Source organism: Haliotis cracherodii, unplaced genomic scaffold, assembly GCF_022045235.1.
Source record: "Haliotis cracherodii isolate W230 unplaced genomic scaffold, xgHalCrac1.p SCAF_2, whole genome shotgun sequence".
NCBI lineage: Eukaryota > Metazoa > Mollusca > Gastropoda > Lepetellida > Haliotidae > Haliotis > Haliotis cracherodii.
Genome location: NW_027266275.1, coordinates 11100647 through 11124116, shown reverse-complemented (window position 1 = coordinate 11124116; position 23470 = coordinate 11100647). Strand labels below are relative to the sequence as shown.

The 23470-nt window shown below is 40.7% G+C and overlaps 1 protein-coding gene and 1 pseudogene across 1 annotated transcript; both read right to left on the bottom strand.

Moving 5' to 3' along the window:
• Positions 1 to 210: 210 nt before the first annotated feature.
• Positions 211 to 11105, bottom strand: LOC139468682 (uncharacterized). The gene is made up of 4 exons (XM_071250805.1): positions 10693 to 11105; positions 8610 to 8790; positions 2700 to 2997; positions 211 to 1838 (listed from the first exon to the last, which is right to left on the bottom strand). The coding sequence occupies exons 1-4, from the start codon at positions 11103 to 11105 to the stop codon at positions 211 to 213; spliced, it is 2520 nt and encodes an 839-aa protein (XP_071106906.1).
• Positions 11106 to 15797: 4692 nt separating this feature from the next.
• LOC139468681 (tripartite motif-containing protein 2-like) lies at positions 15798 to 20299 on the bottom strand (annotated as a pseudogene).
• Between the last annotated feature and the right edge of the window lie 3171 nt (positions 20300 to 23470).

Sequence of the window (23470 nt, the reverse complement as noted above, 5' to 3'; positions counted from 1 at the left end):
CGCCTTCCCGGCCGACACCGTACTCACGAGAACATGGAGGCAATTTAATAAAGAGAACCAGGTTGCTAAACACATAATGTGATGTGTAATGATGTGGACATGATATGATATGATCATTCATACCCCAATCGGAAGAGTCCATTTTGAGTTGTTATCGTGAATTTAACACCAGCGATACCGATGATTCAACGCATGCAGTGGTTGGTGTGACTACATGAAGTTGACTTCGTGTGTCTGACCTTCACCACAAACATACAGTGTGTCATGTCTATCTACATACAATCCCCGTGGATCAAAGCCAATGTCCTGATGATCTGTGACATAATCCCCTGTCTCTGTCAGCCGTATCACCTTGTTCCTGTCTGCAACCAGGATGTCTCCTCTTAGAGTAGTTGAGATACCACAAGGGATCAGTGTTCTGTCTCCGGTAGGGGCGCATCTCCACACAACATCCCCCTCTGACGTCACACATGTCACAGACTGCTCACCCCTGTCAGACACGAGTATGTTGCCCTTGTTGTTGACACACATGTACCAGGGGGAGGGAAACAGTGTCGCCTTGTTGTGTGTAGTGACTGACCTCAGCACTTGTCCCGCCATGTCCAGGATATCAACACAGTCCCAAGTACCTGCTGCTAGAGATGAAGGACTCAGAAAAGCGAGACTGACGTACCACTTGCTTGTTGTGATGGTTGAGAGCAGCACCAGGTCAGGGGTCACTTCTACTGTTACAATCTGACTGGATTCAGGGACAGCAACCATCACCTGGTTCTCCTTCAACAGTGTCACACCCCATGGGGAGTCGTCCAGGGTAAGTTTACTTCGGCATGTCAAGTTGTTTCTGGTGTAGAAGGATTTCACACACTTGTTATTTAAGTCAGTGATAACACATGTCTGTATACCATCTACAACCAGGACTGTGATGTCACGTACATAAGGCTCCACCTCATCACCCGCCACCCTCCCATCTATCACATCAACCAGCACTGGAGGCGGCTGACATGTGCCCTCATCCTGGTATGTGACGTCAAACTTCCCCAGCTGTAGGTCATCTAGGATGTGCTGGACGTTGTCAGTGTCAGGTGTGAACCTGATGTCATCTATTCTCCGTGTGTCTGCTGTGTCTGTGTCCCTGACATCCCCCATCTCTACAGCCCCCGACTCCCAAGTCTGATACGCGTCATACAGGTCCATCTCACATTCCGATACCAAGGCCTGGTCAATGAACTCACAATGTTGTTTGTACATCTGCATCTCAATCTCTTCAAGTTTAACATCTGCTTTAAGTTCCTTGGTTTGTTTGTCTGTAATATCCTTGACTTCATTCATCAACTGTTTTCCTTTCTGCTTGATGTTAGCTATGGCTCTCTCAACAGCAGATTTAATGTGATTTGCTACTGCTATTTTGTTTTTCTCACTTCCGCTAATTTTCTCATCTGTTTTCTTAACAATTGTTTCTTTTCTATGTATTTTTTTTGATAACTGTGAAGCATGCCTTCTTAAATGGTATTTCAGGTTTGGCAACATTGACTGAATGGTAACGATAGACTCACATTTCCTATGGTAAATAACACAACATGTCTGACACACAGCTTTGTGGCAGTCTTTACACACAAGCTTTATAACCTCATCCTTATGTTCCCTGCACATGACCTTGCGCCTCCTCTTCACCTTGACCTCTCCTGAAAGGTCACAGATTTCATGGTCATGTGATGCTGGATTTGCAACATGCATCTTGACACATCTCTCGCAGAGGGACACTTGACACTCAGAACACCATGAGGCTCCCGGAGTTGTCTCCCCTAACTTCTCACACACTGAGCAACATGAAGCGGAACCTGTAAGTGGACATGTCTATAGTTATTTGACATATCAGGACAATATTTATATAAATTAGAAGATTGAGAATCCAGGTAAAATCACCCCCTCTCACCTATTTTCAATGCACGAATAGGGTGGTGGGTGTAGGCTTGGAGTTCAAGTGTTGGCTCGTCACGCCCATGGGTTTGATGTGTGAAGCCCCATATTGGCATGATTGGCAGTGGCGTGAAATGTAATGTACATGTAGTTTCAACAGGTACAGTTGCTCTAAAAGTGTAAGTTTTGATCACGATTATCACGGGCGATGGGGAAGCCTTGTGGTTTAAGGGTTAGCCAGGTTTGATTCCCCACATGAGTATAATGTGTGAAGGACATTTCTGGTGTCCCCTGCAGTGATATCGCTGGAATATTGCTGAAGGCGACAAAAATACATACTCACTCACTTTTATCAACCTGAAACATTCTATCATTACAAATACCCTTTTCATAAACTGTCATTTGTAGATGTTTTAAAATAATAATATTTTCAAGGGCTTTATGGATGATCTGATTGTATTAGCATCATGTCAACCAAATCAATCAGCAGGTGAATTAGCATTACCAGTGCACATTGTCCCAACGTCAAAATATATTGTAAATATGTCTATGCCGTGATTACAGTCAGAGTCATGTTTGTAACAAATGTATATTTTCTGGAGTCGTTTAGTGGAGTCAATTGGTATCATTGAACATACTGTTTACAGCAGTACTGTAATTATACTGCATGTTTAAACAAATAATGAGTACCCTTTAACATGCCTTCATTACAAACATGATTCTTTTTACTAGATTTCAGTTTGTGAAATGGATGTGCAGTTCATAATATAATAAACCATTACCTGTTTTGACAACGTCAGCTTGTGTGTCAATCAGCCCCTGAATAATGATGCTGGGTTTGATCTGGGTGGCCCACTCTGCCACGGGCCTGCTTGGGTGGGGGACCTTTGTATCTTGTCGACAGCAGGGACAGGGGATCGTCTTGGACTGTACAGCATCTGGTCTGGTTTGGATGTATCCTGTGACACATTTCCTGCAGAATGTGTGATCACACCTCAGTGTACAGGGGTCTGTGTACAGTTCCTGGCAGATCACACAGGTGAGGAATTCTGTAACCTTCTCAGCTCGTGACGTCGCCATCTGTAAAACATAAATAACTGTTCGCTTTTCCAAGAAATAATTTCAGCTGAAGTTGTTCCGTCTTTGTAATGGCGTTTAACTTGTGTGCACCACTAAGTTTGCTGTGACGCCTCTGTAAATCCATGATTGAGTCGTATACATATCATTTCTTGTCACAAAAATAACCACATTGACCCTTCCATAGTGCTACAGGGAATAATAGATTCTACATATCATGACTTCATGTCAAACAAGGTGTTTCAGAAGCGTATGTCTATGTATTTGTTTATACTATTGTTTCAATAAAATATGTTCCTACATTATAGTTTTTTTTTATGAATTCTGTCATAAGAACAGGCTTGATCATTGTTTCCACACAATAAAAGATTTACCTAGAATAGATGAACCGAAACTGAATATATGAATGTATTGTGATCATGTGAGATGAGATTTGATGTCAACTTCTCTCATGTAGATGAGGCAGTAAACTGTCGTCATTGATTCAAATGTGCATTTGTTTTTATATAATGAAAGCTAACTCTAAAACAACTACCAATAGGGTCTTGTATTGATGACCTGTAATCCACCTCCGTCAACACCAACCAAGCCTTGCTTTACTGGTTGTAGACAACCCCCCCCCCCCCCCTCCCCCCCCCCCTCTCACAGTCACAATATAAGGGAGGTAACTGTGAACGATAGTATTCAGGACCAAGTCAACATATCTTTATTGTGTCATTTTTACACGTCGACGAATGACTTTGTTTACCTGAATGTCAAACATTTGTAAAACCCATAATAATAAAACAAATATACATCAATATGCTTTACATTTTTTTATTACCTTTGGGCCAACTATTTCTACTTTCGGTTTCTCTTCCTTTGATGTTTCTTGTGTTTACCATAACACTAAATTAAAGAAACGCATACCTTATATAAGTTGATGCTGTCCTGAATAAACAGGTATACTAGTTCTTCATGTGCACTGTGTGAGATTAAATTGTACGTCCTGGATGCCTTGAAATAACCAAATCCCACTGAGGTACACACCTGTGCCAACCTGTCCCTTCCGCATAACATACAAGGGAGGTAACTGCGAAATCTCGACTAGTGGTGATTCATAAGCGATCAAAACTGATGACAACGTAGGTTCCTGGGTCGAATCCAGGATGATTCCTATAACAACTTGAGAGATCGGCACATTTCAATATAAACTGACAGTACACACTCTAAACAGTATTTTTGTAATATCCTAAGATGTTATACACACTCGTTTGATGTTTATATCAGTACAAGAAATAAAAGGTTGCATGCGTGAGGGAGCGTTTGGGCAATCAGCTATATACCAGTTGTAGTGATTCACATGCCACAAATGTTTTAGATTATGAAATATGCCACAGATAAGTTAACTCTTTCTAACATGAAACGTAAATATATATCTGACCAGTATTTCTAAGTAATGTTAACTGGCAGATCAACACACCTTCATGTAAACATCTTAAGCTCGAGAAACATGTAGGTGTTATACCAGTCTTACACCAACAGGCTTCTGGTGGCCTCCGCATGTTATAAAAAATAAATAAGAAAAGTCATGTATACTGTACGTCGGAGTGTCATGTATACTGTCACGGAGTGTAATGTTGGTATCAGATATGTTCACTGCATGCTGAATAATCTCTTGTTTCGTTTTACTTGAACACAAAACCTGCACATGTGGTACGTGCGATACCCTACAGATAATCCATTACTTGTTTCCCTCAGTACGAGTGATAACTGATGTTTAGCCTCTGATACTATTAGCATGATAGCATTTACTGATTTCAATACACGAGATTTAACGTATATATTTACGTGTTTTACTATTTCTTGATGATTTATTGATGTAATGATACATGGCCCTGATCGCGTTTGGATCTGTGCGATGAAGGAATATCCCTATTTACTTCTACAGGACGGTGTTCCTTTCCATATATTAATGGAGATAGTATCATCTCCATGAGTAGGTATATGCTGGCTGAATGAGTTTTTATATCACGATAGGCTGCATTTACAAATACAAATTTACACTTCAGTCTGTGAGTGAAGAATGTAACCCAATGGGGACGTTACTATTGACATCTCATTGATCAAAACAGATGTTGAGTTGAATTGTCATGCTGAAGGGTCACCCTTCGATGGACAGCTGTGCTTTAAAACGTGTTGATAAATATAACTATGGATTTATGCTGTATGTGTTGAATACTGATATCCTACTTCAATATCTCTTATGACCCTACAGAAAAACAACTGAACGCTCATTTATATATGTGTGAGACTGGAAGAAACATGAAACGAAACAGCTGAGAAGCTAGCTAAAATTAATTGTTTGTTTTAGTTGGCAACATGAATTCTTATATCAACCAAATAAGGATTGTAAAAGCATTCAAACATTTGTCTAAATTATCCCTGCATTCGCTGCATTCATCAATATTCCAACTGTATGACGGCGGCCTGTAAACAATCGAGTCTGTACCAGAACATATTGAGCATCGACCGCCGTCATTGGGATACGATGATATGCATCAAGCAACTAGCCTGACCACCCGATCCCTCGACAGTAACTGCACCAAATGTCCAATACCCTCGAGAGTATAAGAATGAGATCCCACTTTCAGATGAATATGTAACCATGAGATCCCACATTTAGATCAATATGTTACCATACGATGACACATCTAGATGAATATGTAGGCATGAGATCCCACCTTTAGATAAACACGTCAGCATGAGATTCCATTTTTAGATGAACTTGTAAGAATGAGATCCCAACTTTAGATGAACATGTAGGCATGAGATCCCACTTTTAGATGAACATGTAAACATGAGATCCCACTTTTAGATGAACATGTAAACATGAGATCCCACTTTTAGATGAACATGTAAACATGAGATCCCACTTTTAGATGAACATGTAAACATGAGATGAACTTGTAAGCATAAGGTGCCACTTTTAGATGAACATGTAAGCATGAGATCCCACTTTTAGATGAACATGTAAACATGAGATCCCACTTTTAGATGAACATGTAGGCATGAGATCCCACTTTTAGATGAACATGTAATCATGAGATCCCACTTTTAGATGAACATGTAAACATGAGATGAACTTATTAGCATAAGGTGCCACTTTTAGATGAACATGTAAGCATGAGATCCCACTTTTAGATGAACATGTAAACATGAGATCCCACTTTTAGATGAACATGTAAACATGAGATCCCACTTTTAGATGAACATGTAAACATGAGATCCCACTTTTAGATGAACATGTAGGCATGAGATCCCACTTTTAGATGAACATGTAAACATGAGATCCCACTTTTAGATGAACATGTAAACATGAGATCCCACTTTTAGATGAACATGTAAACATGAGATCCCACTTTTAGATGAACATGTAAACATGAGATGAACTTGTAAGCATAAGGTGCCACTTTTAGATGAACATGTAAGCATGAGATCCCACTTTTAGATGAACATGTAAACATGAGATCCCACTTTTAGATGAACATGTAGGCATGAGATCCCACTTTTGGATGAACATGTAATCATGAGATCCCACTTTTAGATGAACATGTAAACATGAGATGAACTTATTAGCATAAGGTGCCACTTTTAGATGAACATGTAAGCATGAGATCCCACTTTTAGATGAACATGTAAACATGAGATCCCACTTTTAGATGAACATGTAAACATGAGATCCCACTTTTAGATGAACATGTAAACATGAGATCCCACTTTTAGATGAACATGTAAACATGAGATCCCACTTTTAGATGAACATGTAAACATGAGATCCCACTTTTAGATGAACATGTGAACAAGAGATGAACTTGTAAGCATGAGATCCCACTTTTAGGTGAACATGCAAGCATGAGATTTCACCTATAGATAAACATGTAAACATGGTTTGAAATTAATAACAATCGCAACTAAAATCTGAAGCATATTTATTTTCAAACAACTCAGGAAATGACTGCCTGCCCATATTTAGCTGATCACTCGCACTCCTCGTGGGATAAAGTTTGCAATAGTAAGTAAAGGACAAGTAATAAACATCTATCACGTCAGATATAATATATTTGTTAATGGATGCAAGCGGGTTTGTGTTTTAAAATACAGATTCAAGTAAACTCCATAAGTTACTTTTTATCCTAGTAAAACCTGCTTTACAAGTCTTCCTTTTTCGCCTGCACCTTTTTCAATCGTTGTTTTGTGGCTGTGTACAGGTCGTGAGACGTGATGTTCTCAGCCCTGTCATGGAACTGGCGGAACACCTGCGCGTTCATATGGTAGAATGCCAACTCATGCTTTCGGCGATGGTCGGGGACGATTTGGCCGTTTTCGTCAAATGTCTGTGCAGGTAAAGGACATCCAAAATGGTTCAGATTTGCCTGTGCTTTCGCGACAGGCTTCCCGACTTTAGTTGCATCAAGCGCCTTGTGAAGTTTGTCACAGAGGAAACACTCATATCCTGAAGCAGCCTTCCCAAAACGTCCACCTGCGTACTCCCCTGGTTATACCCGGGCGAGTTCTGACTTCAGCCTTGGATTTGAAATACCCGTGTGTTTGAACTGGAGGTATGACTCATACTGTTCGTCGTTCTCATCAAGCTGGTTGATGAACGCAGCCAAGTCTTGAATAGTGTCAAAGTCTTCGACCAGAATCGCTGATTTGGTGGATGGTAAAATGTCCTGAAAGTACGTTTTAAATAGAGCTGATTTTAAATTGCATTTATTTGATTAGAACAAACTACAATCAGAAAAAAAAGATGTATAATAATTACTATTCTTTCCGAAGAAGAGAGCTAAGATTCTAGTCGACTACAAGTTTGTTCAATTCATGACAATTTTTTTTTTTAATTCCTTTTACGCTGTTAATGCCACAGTACACATTTATAACATGACCATAAAACAGAAATGATTTATCGGCACAGACGCACTTTAACATTCATTCTTTTTTCGTTAGTTTATCTTTCTTCGTTAGTTTTTCTCATTCAGCTCTTCAGATAATAGAAACAGATCACAATGGGGGTTCGCAGTTTCAAATCATATATTAAGTTACTGTATTATTGTGTCTGGATGTGTCCTCGAAGGTTACATGAACATTTAGGTGTATAGGCGTCAAACGCAGAACCTGTGATTCTTAAATTGTGGTTGAAAAATAATCATGATGATAACAATGGCTCAGCGACAATCTTTCTTGAGTGAACCCTCCCCTGTACATGGATGACCAGCTACTCCGTTAGCCTTTTGTAACGCCCATAAGTTGAGTAGCGTACTGCAAAACGTTTTCATTCATCCGTTACATGAGACGATAACTATATTTAAGACCAAAGCTTACCCTCTGCCCTATCGTAGTCGTTTATTGTATCGAAGTTGTTTAGAACATGTAATTATGATTATGCCTTTACATCTACGACTTACGCCTTTGTGTGTCTTGGATACAGCCTAAGAAAATATATAATTACTTATGTACCCTCACGAAAATGCCACCACACAAACAAGACATCTCGCCCATCTTTTTGTCTTGTGGTCCAAGCATAAGAACATATACTCTCACCGAAATGTTTCCACACACAAAAGTCATCTCACCCTGATTGTGGGCGAGCCGAGCACAATAGGGACAGTTCCCACCTGTAGAGGGCGCCACAACTTCTCCGTGATGTAGTCGTCACAGATGGCGTTCTCAAAAGCTATAGCAAACTTGTAGCGGGCGACAAGTCTCAAAAAGTCTGGCTTCAAGAAGCCTGCTATACTATCGAGATTCTTGAATCTATATGCAACAGAAAAATAATGATTACAGTTTAATAGTTGCAAAGTGCTTTGCTCATCATTCCACACTGTGTGTATCTTTCTAACAAAAGAGATTTGCCCAGTCTACATTTTGATAACATTGAGTGCATGTAGGTCGGAAATGTGGTAAAAGATTATGAGCTGTACTGACCATACCATATATTATGATAACAAATTAACGTTGTGTTGAAATGATGACGAGCCCAGTTACATGTATGACATGGCCTAAACGACGGTTTACATTTGCCTCCGAAATATCATAACCTATATGACTAAGTGAAAACAGGCTCGAGATACATGTGTGCGCGTTTGTGTGTGTATGTGTGTGTGCTTGTGTGTGTGTGAGTGTGTATGTGTGCACGCGTTTGTGTGTGTATGTGTGTGTGCTTGTGTGTGTGTATGTGTATGTCTGTGTGTGTGTCTTTATGTGTATATGTGTCTGTCTGTATGTGTGACTGTATCAGTGTGTACATGTGTGTCTGTATATGTGACTATCAGTGTGTATGTGCGTGTGTGCATGTGTGTGTCTGTATTCGTGTCTGTATGTCTGTGTGTGTGTTTGTATTCGTGTATCTCTGTCTGTATGTGTATCTGTATGTGTGTGTCTGTATTCGTGTATGTCTGTCTGTATGTCTCTGTGTGTGTCTGTATGTGTGTTTCTGTATTCGTGTATGTCTGTATGTCTATGTGTGTGTCTGTATGTGTGTGTCTGTATTCGTGTATGTATGTGTGTGTGTCTGTGTGTGTGTGTCTGTATGTGTGTATGTCTGTATCCGTGTATGTCTGTCTGTATGTATGTGTGTGTTTGTACGTGTGTGTCTCTGTATTCGTGTATGTCTGTCTGTAAGTATGTGTATGTGTCTGTATGTGTGTGTCTGTATTCGTGTATGTCTGTGTGTATGTCTGTGTGTGTCTGTATTTGTTTATGTCTCTCTGTGTGTCTGTGTGTGTGTCTGTATGTGTGTCTGTATTCGTGTATGTATGTCTGTGTGTCTGTGTGTGTGTCTGTATTCGTGTATGTCTGTGTGTATGTATGTGTGTGTCTGTATTCGTGTATGTATGTCTGTGTGTCTGTATATGTGTGTGTCTGTATTCGTCTATGTCTGTCTGTGTGTCTGTGTTTGTGTCTGTATGTGTGTGTCTGTGTTCGTGTATGTCTGTCTGTATGTCTGTATATGTGTGTCTGTATTCGTGTATGTCTGCCTGTATGTCTGTGTGTGTCTGTATGTGTGTGTGTCTGTATTCGTGTATGTCTGCCTGTGTGTCTGTGTGTGTCTTTATGTGTGTGTATGTGTCTGTATTCGTCTATGTCTCTGTGTGTGTCTTTATGTGTGTGTCTGTATTCGTGTATATCTGTCTGTGTGTCTGTGTGTCTGTATGTGTGTGTCTATGCGTGTATGTCTGCCTCTATGCGTGTCTGTATGTGTGTGTCTGTGTTCGTGTATTTATGTATGGCTGTCTGTGTGTGTGTCTGTATTCGTCTATGTCTGTCTGTATGTCTGTGTTTTTGTCTGTATGGGTGTGTCTGTATTCGTGTATGTCTGTATGTCTGTGTGTGTCTGTTTTCTTGTGTGTCTGTCTGTATGTCTGTGTGTCTGTATGTGTGACTGTATCAGTGTGTATGTGTCTGTCTGTATTCGTGTATATCTGTCTGTATATCTGTGTGTGTGTCTGAATTCGTGTATGTCTGTCTGTATATCTGTGTGTGTGTCTGTAATTGTGTATGTCTGTCTGTATGTCTGTGTGTGTGTGCCTGTATTCGTGTATGTCTGTCTATATGTCTGTGTGTGTGTCTATATGTGTGTGTGTGCCTGCATTCGTGTATGTCTGCCTGTGTGTCTGTGTGTGTATGTTTGACTGCCTATGGTTTAGGTGGACTCACTCTTCTGGAAAGTCCTTGTTGTGGAGACAAGGGCCGTAGGAATCTACATCGACGTATTTCTGCAACGTCTTGACGTACTGCTTCCTGTTGGATGGTGTGTTGCAGTCGCTGTGGACAAATATAATTGGAGCTAGGCCACCATCTGTCCTCATCAAGTTCTTTCTGTCTGTGGGGACTAAATATTCTTTACTGAGCAGTGTCTCTTTGTTTGTCAGCCAGTGGGTGGTGAGCGGGTATTCAGAACCCCTCTTGAAAGTCGATGTGTAGTTGAACAGCTCTATAGTGCTCCTGAATGAATACAGCCAATCTTTGTTCATGGGCGACTCTTCGTGGATCAATGCCCAAATATCGCCATCCTTCCTTGGAAAAGTAAGACCACTCGACAGAAAGAATGACCCGTAAAATACGTACATCTGAAAACCATCTGACGCCAAGTTTGTCGTGCGTTTTTCGCTTTGAAAGAAGAGGCTGTTGTGACGACGTTTTTAATGTTGCGGTGAACACGAATGAAATAAAACTATCTGCGACAGGCATCAGCAAACATACTGTAGCGAGACTTCTCTCTAAAGTTCATGTCAGTCTAATTCCCTATAACCTACATAATATATCGCGATAATGGCCGGTTGTAAGAACACTGAAAACCATCACACTAGACTTATTTGCGCACAGTTTAACTGTTTGTAACAACAAATATCACTGTATGCATTTTCCTCATATCGAATAATTAATTGGATTTCGAATAGATCATCACATATCAATTTGTGTATCACTTTCCTTTTTGGATTGTCCTGTGGATTTATAATTATGAACACAAGTCTTCTCCCTTTCTCGACATATGTAATATCCATGTTGGAAGGATGTACGTTGAAGTTACTGTCACTTTCCAAATATATATTTCAATTCAAATTAGTTCTTTTCTGTAAGAGGGAATTGGGTTTGACTTTGACTGGCTCACAGTTAGATTTTGGAAGTTGAAAATATGCACGAAAGAAAAATGACAACTTGTAAATAATATTTGATGTTTGCAATGGGCAAACAAGAACCTTTATCTTACCTCGCCCCTTGAATCAACTTCAGCCTTGCAATCAGTTTAAGTTAAAGTCTTACTTAGAGGCTGTTAATGCCAGCTTCATTCACTCCTGAGTGACTTGTAAACTTGAAATTCAGAAAGTATTGTCAGTACGGTGATGAGACATGTCCATGACACCTCATCAATCTATAAATAGAAATGTTTTCGCATGCGATTGGCAATGATTGTCAAGATCTATCAATATGAAAACGACGTCCACGAAAGTTTATGTACACAATATCATGATATGGATGTATTAATTTGAGAACGTTCTCAGAGTCCTCAAAACAATGGATACTTTATGTCAATGATTGGTAATACAAGGAATGTTTCAATGATAAATATTACAATTCACAATTATAACAAGGACGAGACAGGTTGAAGCGGACTGTAGTAAGACAGTGAGAGTGAAACCCCATTAATCCAGGTGTCACCATCTGCAGGGGCGGGGAGGGGATGTGCAATGAATCTACAAAACTGTAACCATTTACTATGAAAAAAGGGCATTTGTATCAATTGATTCATAGCCGCCGAAGTGAGGTAAAATGGGGTTTGACGTTGCTTCCAAGATTATTGCACTCAAGCAGCGACGTGTGAGTGTGCGTGCGTGTGCGTGTGCGTGTGCGTGTGCGTGTGCGTGGTGTGGTGTGTGTGTGTGTGTGTGTGTGTGTGTGTGTGTGTGTGTGTGTGTGTGTGTGTGTGTGTGTGTGTGTGTGTGTGTGTGTGTGTGTGTGTGTGTGTGTGTGTGTGTGTGTGTGTGTGACTGTTTGTACTCGTCCGGGCTGATACTGTCCTGCCGCAATTTAACAAGAATACTCAGGCACAGAATACTGACTCCGAGCCGACCAGTCCTTGTTTTAGCCTCTCATTACCGAGCGCCAGACAGCGTAATGACAAGTACCATCTTTTCACGTCTTTTGGTATGACGCGGCCGGGACTCGAATCCCGGATGCTGCTCCACTAGAACACGGAGGCGGTCACAACGCCGCTTAGCAAGACATCAACAAAGAGTCTTTTTCCTGATATTCTCTGTGTATTACAATGTCTGTTTATTCAATGTTTGCAAATGCTGAGTGGCCAACATACTATGGTAAAATCCAAGTACATATTGCCATTACAACTACGGTTTTACATGTAGGATAGCTCCATGAGATTGTAATTTGTTTCATGCAAAGGTTGCACATGTGATCAGACAGAGTGACGTCATAAATCGGTAACATGATTGAACAAACAAATAACTCAAACATGTCAGTGGATGTTATAGTGTAATGGGCCCCGTTCTACAAAACGTTCCATCTGAGCGCTATGACGACCGTAAGCCTACGTAGTTTTAAGTTTGGGAGTTACAATCATCCCAACGCTAAGGTCACTTTGTGTAACGGGGCTGAGGTACACACAGAAGAGATGACGAGGCCTGTACCGTGTCACCAGTTTATATCTGGAGAGGCAGTGACGCTGCGGCCTATAACAGTATTGTGCATGTGGTTGCCAGCTGTGTCCTGTGTCACCAGTTTGTATCTGGAGAGATGGTGTCGCTGTGGCCTATACCAGCATTGTGCATGTGGCTGCCAGTTGTGTCACCAGTTTATATCTGGAGAGATATTGCCGCTGTGGCCCATAACAGTATTGTGCATGTGGCTGCCAGCTCTGTCCTGCATGCACCACCTGTCACAAAGATTAAGATCGGCCTTAAGCGACACGCTTTTTTGATAAGATGGATACTTAGTGTTATCGTTGCAATAAACCAATCCGATATATTTTGTATCAGGATCCGATTAACGTGCAAATGGTCGGCGAGCAGGTACAACTTTTAATCTCCATACATCGATTCAATATCTGCTTGATCTGTAACTTATAGACGAATGTTCGATTTAGGTTTAAAAAGAGTTTCTTTCCTATATGTGGATGATTATATCGACAAACATGGCTGTAAATCAGTTGGCCAATATATGATAAATGGGACAGTTCATTCAAACACTATATTCATCCCCGTTTTCTGAAGTTGAGTGAGATTGGGTTGATTAAGGTGAACATCAGTGATCGAGATAAAGTCTTATTCTTCGATTATTGTAAGAATGACATTACAGGGTAAAATGATTACCCTCGTGTGATTCCGAATCGTAAATATCAAATATGAGGAATACACAGCGTGTTGTGTACTCGTTACAGGGTCGATTAATTCAATTTTTATTCCTTATATAAATTATGTCATTTATGATACGGAAACAAACAAACACACCAAACAAAAGAGTGACTGATATCATGAGCATTGGTCAAGGCAATTGGGACACGATGACAAGACACAATACGACAAGCGTTGATTGCCGAAGACCTATTCTATCCTGGATCTTCATGGGGAACACATATATGCATGTATTAAATATAAATGGCATAATATACTGGTACAAATCAAATTATTATACAGAAATTTTAATGCGAGGCCATGTTTGTGAAAATATTTTGCATAAATATTAAAGCGTCCAAAGTTCGCATGATAGATTGCGTTGAACTGACAGGTTGTTGTATCGAGGCAGTACATACACTGGTGTATAGATGTTAAAAAAGGATAATGCACCATTCCTGCAGCTTTATGCGATTTGGATAAAAAACTGTTCATGTATTTAAAAAAGAAACAGAATGCAGACAAATAGTGCAGACTCCTTTTCAAGAAGCTTTGAGTGTCTCTGAAGCATTTTTGGTGGAAGTAGTGAACTTTCTAAGCCAAATTTCCAAAGTAAACACACAGTGTTTATGTTCCTCCTTGCACGATGTATATCTTTCAACTGAGTCTTATGGTATCGTTAACCTGGTACATTGGATCAACACTGTGGGTAAGGGAGGGAGATACTTATGGGTTTTTAGGACAAATTGTATAAAATGTTGCAGTAAAGTTAAACGTCCTTTCGTAGATATAAAAACGAAAATGCGTCGGGTACGTTTCTTGGGTAGGTACATGAGCGATGCAAGAATATATGCGGTTCACTTTCACTGTGTTACTTCGCGTCTCATGCAGAGATACCTTTAGCTGATATGTTACTGACCTTCGTCAAATTAAGATTAAGACGTCACGCAAGTAGTTCGCTAGTGGGCGTGGGCTAATGTTATTTAAGGTTAACCAATCTAATGCAACGGACTCACTTGCAATTTACTTATTTAAGAATTAACTAAACAATATTTATTGTGTTAATGGAGGTATAAATCTAAAAAAACTGCATACCATGCGTTAATCTGCGTACAAAACGCAAAGTGAGCATACCCCTCAAAGCACAAAAGTACAAGAAAACAATAACAACTTCAAAGGCTGTCTATTAAGTCATTACCACAAACAAAGAGTAGACGATTCAAAATATGACACTGTACAGCGCAATAGTGCAACACAAGATCTGCCAACTCTATTATCAGCCAGACATGAAACAAATCCGAGGGTGTGCGTGGCCTATATTATATATGTTTGTTCAGTTTATGCAGAGTAGACTAAATCTATTTTATGGTCTCTGATTATGGAGCTGACGCACAAAAATAATTTCATTTTTAGCCAAACACTAACATGGAATCACTTACGTTTCATTTTTTGACATGAAACAAATCCGAGGGTGTGCGTGGCCTAATGTTTGTTCAGTTTATGCAGAGTAAACTAAATCTATTTTATGGTCTCTGATTATGGAGCTGACGCACAAAAATAATTTCCTTTTTAGCCAAACACTAACATGGAATCACTTACGTTTCATTTTTTGACAATTGAACAATGAAATGTACTATGCCTACAACACTATTATAATCATTATAGATATGGACACAATTACCCAATTGTAGAAGTGTTCCTCCGTACAAGTATGATGCAGGAGCTATTTGTAATTAAGTGGCTCACCACAACGTTCCACAAAACAAACATTATGACATCACAAATGGAACATTCCTACATGGAACATGGTATCTCAGTGAGCTAGCACTATAAATCGGCATCAGTCCGGACTAGTACAAGCAGCCACACACGTGCATGCACGTCGCTATATAAGTGCAATAATCATGGACGCGACGTTAAACCCCATTTCACCTCACCTCACCTACATGGAACACCCTATCTACTATCTACTATCTAGTAAAGTACAAACATTCTATGACCACGGTGCAATGGACCATGTACCTAACATGGTACTGAATGGAGCTGGGACGAGTCCAAATCTACAGCCCGGGTAACCGACCCGACCCGGGGACCCACTGATGGTCTCAAGAGTTGGGAACTCATTAGTGTCATTAAACAATATATCAAGTGACCATCCACTGGTCCAAGTAGCCATGTGAGCACTTCAATAACAAGTAAACCATATCATATCTACTAAAAACAGAGTGAAGTATTGGTATCTTTTGAGCAGATTGGAATCAAACCACGGGCTTTTCGCCTTCCCTGCCGACACCGTACTTACGAGAACACGGAGGCAATTTGATAAAGAGAACCAGTTTGCTAAACACATAATGTGATGTGTAATGATGTGGAAATAATGTCTGTGGATACACCTTTGTATGATCATTTACACCCCATTTGGAAGAGTCCATTTTGAGTTGTTGTAGTGAATTTAACACCAGTGATAGTGATGATTGAAATCATGCAATTATTGATATGACTACATGAAGTTGATTTCGTGGATCTGACCTCCACCAGACACATACAGTGTGTCATGTCTATCTACGTACAATCCATATGGATCACAGCCAATGTCCTGATGATCGGTGACATAATCCCCTGTCTGTGTCAGCCGTACCACATTGTTGCTGTCTGCAACCAGGATGTCTCCTGTTGGAGTAGTTGAGATACCAAAAGGGTTGAGTGCTCTGTCTCCGGTAGGGGCGTATCTCCACACAACATCCCCCTCTGACGTCACACATGTCACAGATTTCTCCCCCCTGTCAGACACGAGTATGTTGCCCTTGTTGTTGACACATATGTAGTAGTGGGGTGTAAACAGTGTCTCATTGTTGTGTGAAGTGACTGACTTCATCACGTGTCCCACCATGTCAAGGATATCAACACAGGCCCTACCACCTGCTGCTAGAGATGAAGGACTCAGAACAGCGAGACTGAAGTACCCTTTGCTTGTTGTGATGGTTGAGAGCAGCACCGGGTCAGGGGTCACTTCCACTGTTACAATCTGAGTGGAGAACGGGACAGCAACCATCACCTGGTCCTCCTTCAACTGTGTCACACCCCATGGGGAGTCGTCCAGGGGAAGTTTCATGTGGCAGGTCAAATTGTTTCTGGTGTAGAGGGATTTCACACACGTGTTATTTACGTCTGTGACTACAACTGTCTGTATATCATCTACAACCAGGACTGAGATGTCACGTAGCCAAGACTCCACATCATCATCCGCCATTCTCCCATCTATCACGTCAACCAGCAGTGGAGACGACAGACATGTGCCCTCATCCTGGTATGTGACCTCAATCTTCCCCAGCTGTAGGTCATCTAGGATGTGCTGGACGTTGTCAGTGTCAGGTGTGAACCTGATGTTATCTATTCTCCGTGTGTCTTCTGTGTCTATGTCCCTGACATCCCCCAACTCTACAGCCCCCGACTCCCAGGACTGATACGCGTCATAAATGTCCATCTCACAGTCCGATACCAAGGTCCGGTCAATGAACTCACAATGTTGTCTGTACATCTGCATCTCAATCTTGTCAAGTTTTACATCTGCTTTAATTTCCTTGGTTTGTTTATCTGTAATATCCTTGACTTCATTCATCAGCTGTTTTTCTTTCTGCTTGATGTTGGCGATGGCTCTCTCAACAGCAGATTTGATGTGATTTTCTACTGCTATTTTGTTTTTCGCAATTCCGCTAATTTTCTGGTCTGTTTTCTAAACAATTGTTTCTTTTCTATGTATTTTCTTTGATAATTGTTTAGCATGCCTTCTTAAATTGTATTTCAGGTTTGGCAACATTGACTGAATGGTAACGACAGACTCACATTTCCTATGGTAAACAACACAACATGTCTGACACACAGCTTTGTGGCAGTCTTTACATACAAGCTTTATAACCTCATCCTTATGTTCCCTGCATATGACCTTGCGTCTCCTCTTCACCTTGACCTCTCCTGAAAGGTCACAGATCTCATGGTCATGTGATGCTGGACTTGCACGATGTATCTTGACACATCTTTCGCAGAGGGACACTTGACACTCAGAACACCATGAGGATCCCGGAGTTGTCTCCCCTAACTTCTCACACACTGAGCAACATGAAGCGGAACCTGTAAGTGGACATGTCTATAGTTATTTGACATATCATAACAATATTTATAATGGATTGAGAATCCAGGTAATATCACCCCCTCTCACCTATTTTCAATGCACGAATAGGGCGGTGGGTGTAGGCTTGGAGATAAAGTGTTGGATCGTCACGCCCATGGGTTTGATGTGGAAGCCCCATATTGGCATGATTGGCAGTGGCGTACAACTGAACTCATTCACCCAGTTACGTACATGTAGTTTCAACAGGTACAATTGCTCTTACAAGCGTACAGTTTCGATCACGATTTTCACTGGCGGTAGGGAAGCCTTGTGGTTTAAGTGTTAGCCAGGTTTGATTCCCCACATGAGTAAAATGTGTGAAGCCCATTTCTTGTGTCTCCCGCAGTGATATCTCTGGAACATTGCTGAAGGTGGCAAAAATACATACTCACTCACTTTTATCAACCTGAAACATTCTATCATTACAAATACCCTTTTCGTATACTGCCATTTGTAGATGTTTTAAAATAATAATATTTTCAAGGGCTTTATGGATGATCTGATTATATTAGCATCATGTAAACCGATAATAATGAGCAGGTCAATTGTCCCGACGTCAAAATATATTGTAAATATTTCTATGCCGTGATTACAGTTAGAGTCATGTTTGTAACAAATGTATATTTTCTGGTGTCGTTTAGTGGAGTCAATTGGTATCATTGAACATACTGTTAACAGCAATACTGTAATTATACTGCATGTTTAAACAAATAACGAGTACCCTTTAACATGCCTTCATTACAAACATGATTCTTATTACTAGATTTCAGTTTGTGAAATGAATGCGTAATTCATAATATTACCTGTTTTGACAACGTCAGCTTGTGTGTCAATCAGCCCCTGTATAATGATGCTTGGTTTGATCTGGGTGGCCCACTCTGCCACGGGCCGGCTGGGGTGGGGGACCTTGGTATCTTGTCGACAGAAGGCACAGGGGATCGTCTTGGACTGTACAGCATCTGGTCTGGTTTGGATGTATGCAGTGACACATTTCCTACAGAATGTGTGATCACACCTCAGTGTACAGGGGTCTGTGTACAGTTTCTGGCAGATCACACAGGTAAGGAACTCCGTCACTTTCTCAGCCCGCGACGTCGCCATCTGTAAAACATAAATAACTGTTCACTTTTCGTAGAAATAATTTCAGCTGAAGTTGTTCCGTCTTTGTAATGGCGTTACATGTGTTTTGTTTGAGACGATAACATTTCTTGAGTGCAACTTCGGGCTTACCTTCCATATCAAGATGACACGCGATGATATAACTGAAATACTGCATAATGCGGCATAACACCAAACGCACTCACCCCGTCAGTGACTTGTGTGCACCACTAAGTATGCTGTAACGCCTCTTTAAATCCATGTCGAATGAGTCGTTTACATATCATTTCTTGTAACAGAAATGACCATATCGACCAATCCATAGTGCTACAGGAATAACAGATTCTACATATCGTGACTTCATGTCAAACAAGGTGTTTCAGAAGCGTGTGTCTATGTATTTGTTTATATTATTGTTTTAATAAAATATGTTCCTACATTATAGTGTTCATGAATTCTGTCATAAGAACAGGCTTGATCATTGTTTCCACACAATAAGGATTTACCTTGAATAGATGAACCGAAACTGAATATATGAATGTATTGTGATCATGTGAGATTAGGGTTGATGTCAACTTCACTCGTGTAGATGTGGAGGTAAACTGTCGTCATTGTTTGAAATGTGCATTTGTTTTCATATTAAAAGCTTACTTTAAAACAACTACCCATAGGGTCTTGTATTTATGACCTGTAATCCACCTCCGTCAACACCAACCAGGCCTTGATTTACTCGTAATAGACACGCCCCCTCACAGTCACAATACAAGGGAGGTAACTGTGAACGTTAGTATTCAGGACCAAGTTAACATATCTCTATTCTGTCATTTTCACTTCGACGAATGACTTTGTTTACCTGAATGTCAAACATTTGTAAAACCCCTAACAATAAAAGAAATTTAAATCAATTTTCCTTGGGGCCAACAATTCCTACTTTCGGTTTCTCTTCGTTTAATGTTTCGTGTGTTTTTAAGTTTAAATTTAAGAAATACTAACCTTATATAAGTTTGATGCTGCCGATGTCCTGAATAAACAGGTATACTAGTTCTTCATGTGAACTGTATGAGATTTAATTGTACGTCCTGGATGCCTTGAAATAACCAAATCCCGCCTCGGTACACACATGTGCCTATCTGTCCCTTCCGCATGACATACAAGGGAGGTAACTGCGAAACATTGCACATTCATTAGCGAATGAAGGGCGGGCAACTCTGTATTACCGCAGTATGGCTATGTTGTGGTGTGATACGTGTGGATCATGTGGCTTCACTTCCTGATTTGTATTATGCACAATCGGTATGCATACGACCTACGTTGGGCCAAGGGACTTCGTCCAAACAAATGGGTTCTTTTCTGATCAATTAGAATAGAGGCAGGGGTATTTCCACTTCAGATACATTAAAGGAACTACCATGAAAAAGTTAAAGTGTGTACACGTGACATACCACAACGAGTCCTGTATTCGATCATGCGATGAAATATCGTGCTTAGATTTGCATAAGTAAACAGTCGACATGAGTGTTGATTACGAGATTTACCGATACCGCAGTCATACCCTGTAATGATACCAGTCTCATTCAAATCCAATCCTAGTGCTCGCTACTGATTCATAGAGAGCACAAAGATCTGGTTTTAGTGAGAGTGTAGTGACCCCAGGTGTATGTTGAGAGATTCACAGCCACATGAATTCTTGACTTGATATCTGAGTTGACCTTATTACACAGGAGGCTGGGCGGTTCACCAAGGGAGACTATCTGGTAGTGACCTCGGACACAACGAGGAAGCAGATGTTGAACCAGGCTGATTGCATGGAGAAGATACCAGTATACAAGCCAAGCTGAAAATACCATTTGGTCCATTTTCTTAGCTATCTATCTATCAGATGCGTAGAAGATGATATGGCGCAAGGGTTTGTGGATAAAGTCTGCTTCTTTGATGTGATGTTTAGTTTCTACTTATTCAAGGGTTTAATAAATTATTCAGTCAGCAAATCATATAAATTAAATATTGGAAAATAAATATATAAATAAATTTCCATGTGGATTCTGGGTTAGAACAGAAGGCCACAGTGAAAAAGACAACATGGATCGTGTGGTCATGCTTTTAGACATTCTTGATTGTGACGTTGTGACTGCATGGGTTGTTGCTCATAATATCCATCACTAGTTTGTGTGACCCAGTCGCTGTTACCAACAGGCCTCTGTGAAAAAGCTGGACATATTGCTGAGTGTAGGGTCAATCATGTAACAAAGAAGCCATAGGGTGTGTGGGTTAGAATTGGTCCCTGGTAACCTGTTAGAAATAGGCGACTGCATTGGATCGTTTGATGTGTGGTGTCACCATAACCGGACATCATGGGGCATTTGTCATAATATCAACCACTGGTTTGTCTTGTCCAGAAAAGCTTTAGCTTATGAATAGGCTGTCAGAATATTGATGGAACAACATACTCAGGTAAATGCAATCATGATTGTGTGTGTTTTATTGTGTTTAATGTCACACTCAGAAATATTCCAGCTATTTGATGTTGACTTGTAACTAATAGAGTCTGGCTCAGACAACCCAGTGATTGATATTGTGAGCAATGATCCACTCCAACAGGGTACATGAAACACAATAACTCAAGTCACAGAGCCTGACCACCCAGTCCCTTTGGTTGCCTTTTACAACCAGCATACGTTACTGAGGACATATTCTAACCTGGGATCCCTCTTGGGATCAACAATGTCATTTGAATTGCCCAACTTATGAAGCAAATATGATTGTTTGTTGACAAATTGTTCTTGGGGGCTGCACTCAGCATTATTCCAGCTATGTCTGTAATTAATTGAGTCTGGGCCAGACAATTCAGTGATTGACATCATGAGCATCGACCATGCAAGTCAGTGAGCCTGACTACCCGATCCCGTTAGTCGTCTCTTAAGACAATCATAGTCACCTTTTACAACAAGCATGGGTTGCTGAAGACCTATTGTACTCCGGATCTTCATGGGTGCAAACAAATACGAATGGCCCAAGCATTGAACCTGTGGAAAGAACAGAAAGGTTTCAATCCTGTCTGCATCTGATATTTACGAACTGCTGTAAAAAGCTGGAATGCTCTTGTGGAATTCAGTATTCACTCAAGCCTATGTGAGTAATTAACTGGACATTTTGACTGGTGCATGTTTCAGAATGGCCAAGGCAAAGCAGGCTGTGCTGAGGGAGAAGAAACAACACTCCCTCAAGAAACAACATCGTCAGACTCCATGTGTGGGCAGTTCATGACCACAGAAGACTGTGTATAAGCAGTGTAGAGTGTGTGTGAGAGTGAAGTCCAGGGTGTGGTGAGGGTGAATGTCGACAGTCCAAGGACAGCTGCAGGAGGTGTTGATTGAGTCAAGGCGGAAGTTGTGTGTCATCAGATGTGTCGACCTGTGTCACTTCACCTCAGTCAGTTTGTAGCCCTGATAAGAAAGTGAAGTTCTACAGTGTTTGCTTTATGAATTTAATATGGGCTGACGTTTGGAATAGAGTGAAGGATTGATGAAAGCTGAATATTCAGTGCAGAGGATTTTGTGCAACGGTTTCACAAACCAGAGCTCTGCCACTGTCACCATTGCTTTTCTCAAGCACACGACCAGTGAAGATCCGGGGTAGAATAGGTCTTCAGCAACCCATGCTTGCTGTAAAAGGTGACTATGTTTGTAGTAAGAGGCGACTAACGGGAGCGGGTGGACAGGCTCGCTGACTTGGTTAATCCATGTCATCGATCCCAATTGTGTGGATCGATGCTCATGATATCAATCACTGGATTGTCTAGTCCAGACTCGATTATTTACAGACTATTGTCACATAGCTGGAATATTGCTGAGTGCCACGTTAAACAACAAACAATTAATCTCAAGCACACACTTTTGATAGATGTTAGAGACCTCTGAAGTGATCATAACTTTATTACAAAGGAAGCCAGTGGCATGGGACTTCTGTTTCAAGGGCAAACAACACTCCAACTCTCAGTCGTCTTGCAGGCGCCGGTTTAATTCGCCTGTATAATCAACAGATTACATGTAGTGCAGCACACAATCAGTCAAGATTATAGTGCATATGCATAATTTAAATCTGTGAAGAAAATCATCCATATTTCAATATGCTCTTTAAAGTTGCACAACTCTGAATAGCATTAGGGGACAAAGATGAGTGTATATATTGTTGAGTCAGCTGTTACCTAATTTGGTGAAGTCCAAATGGTTCCAGATATATTGGGGAAGGATATATTGGGGCCATCTAGTGGTTAATGTGTTCGGTTGTCACACCAAAAACCTAGGTTCGATTCCCCACATGG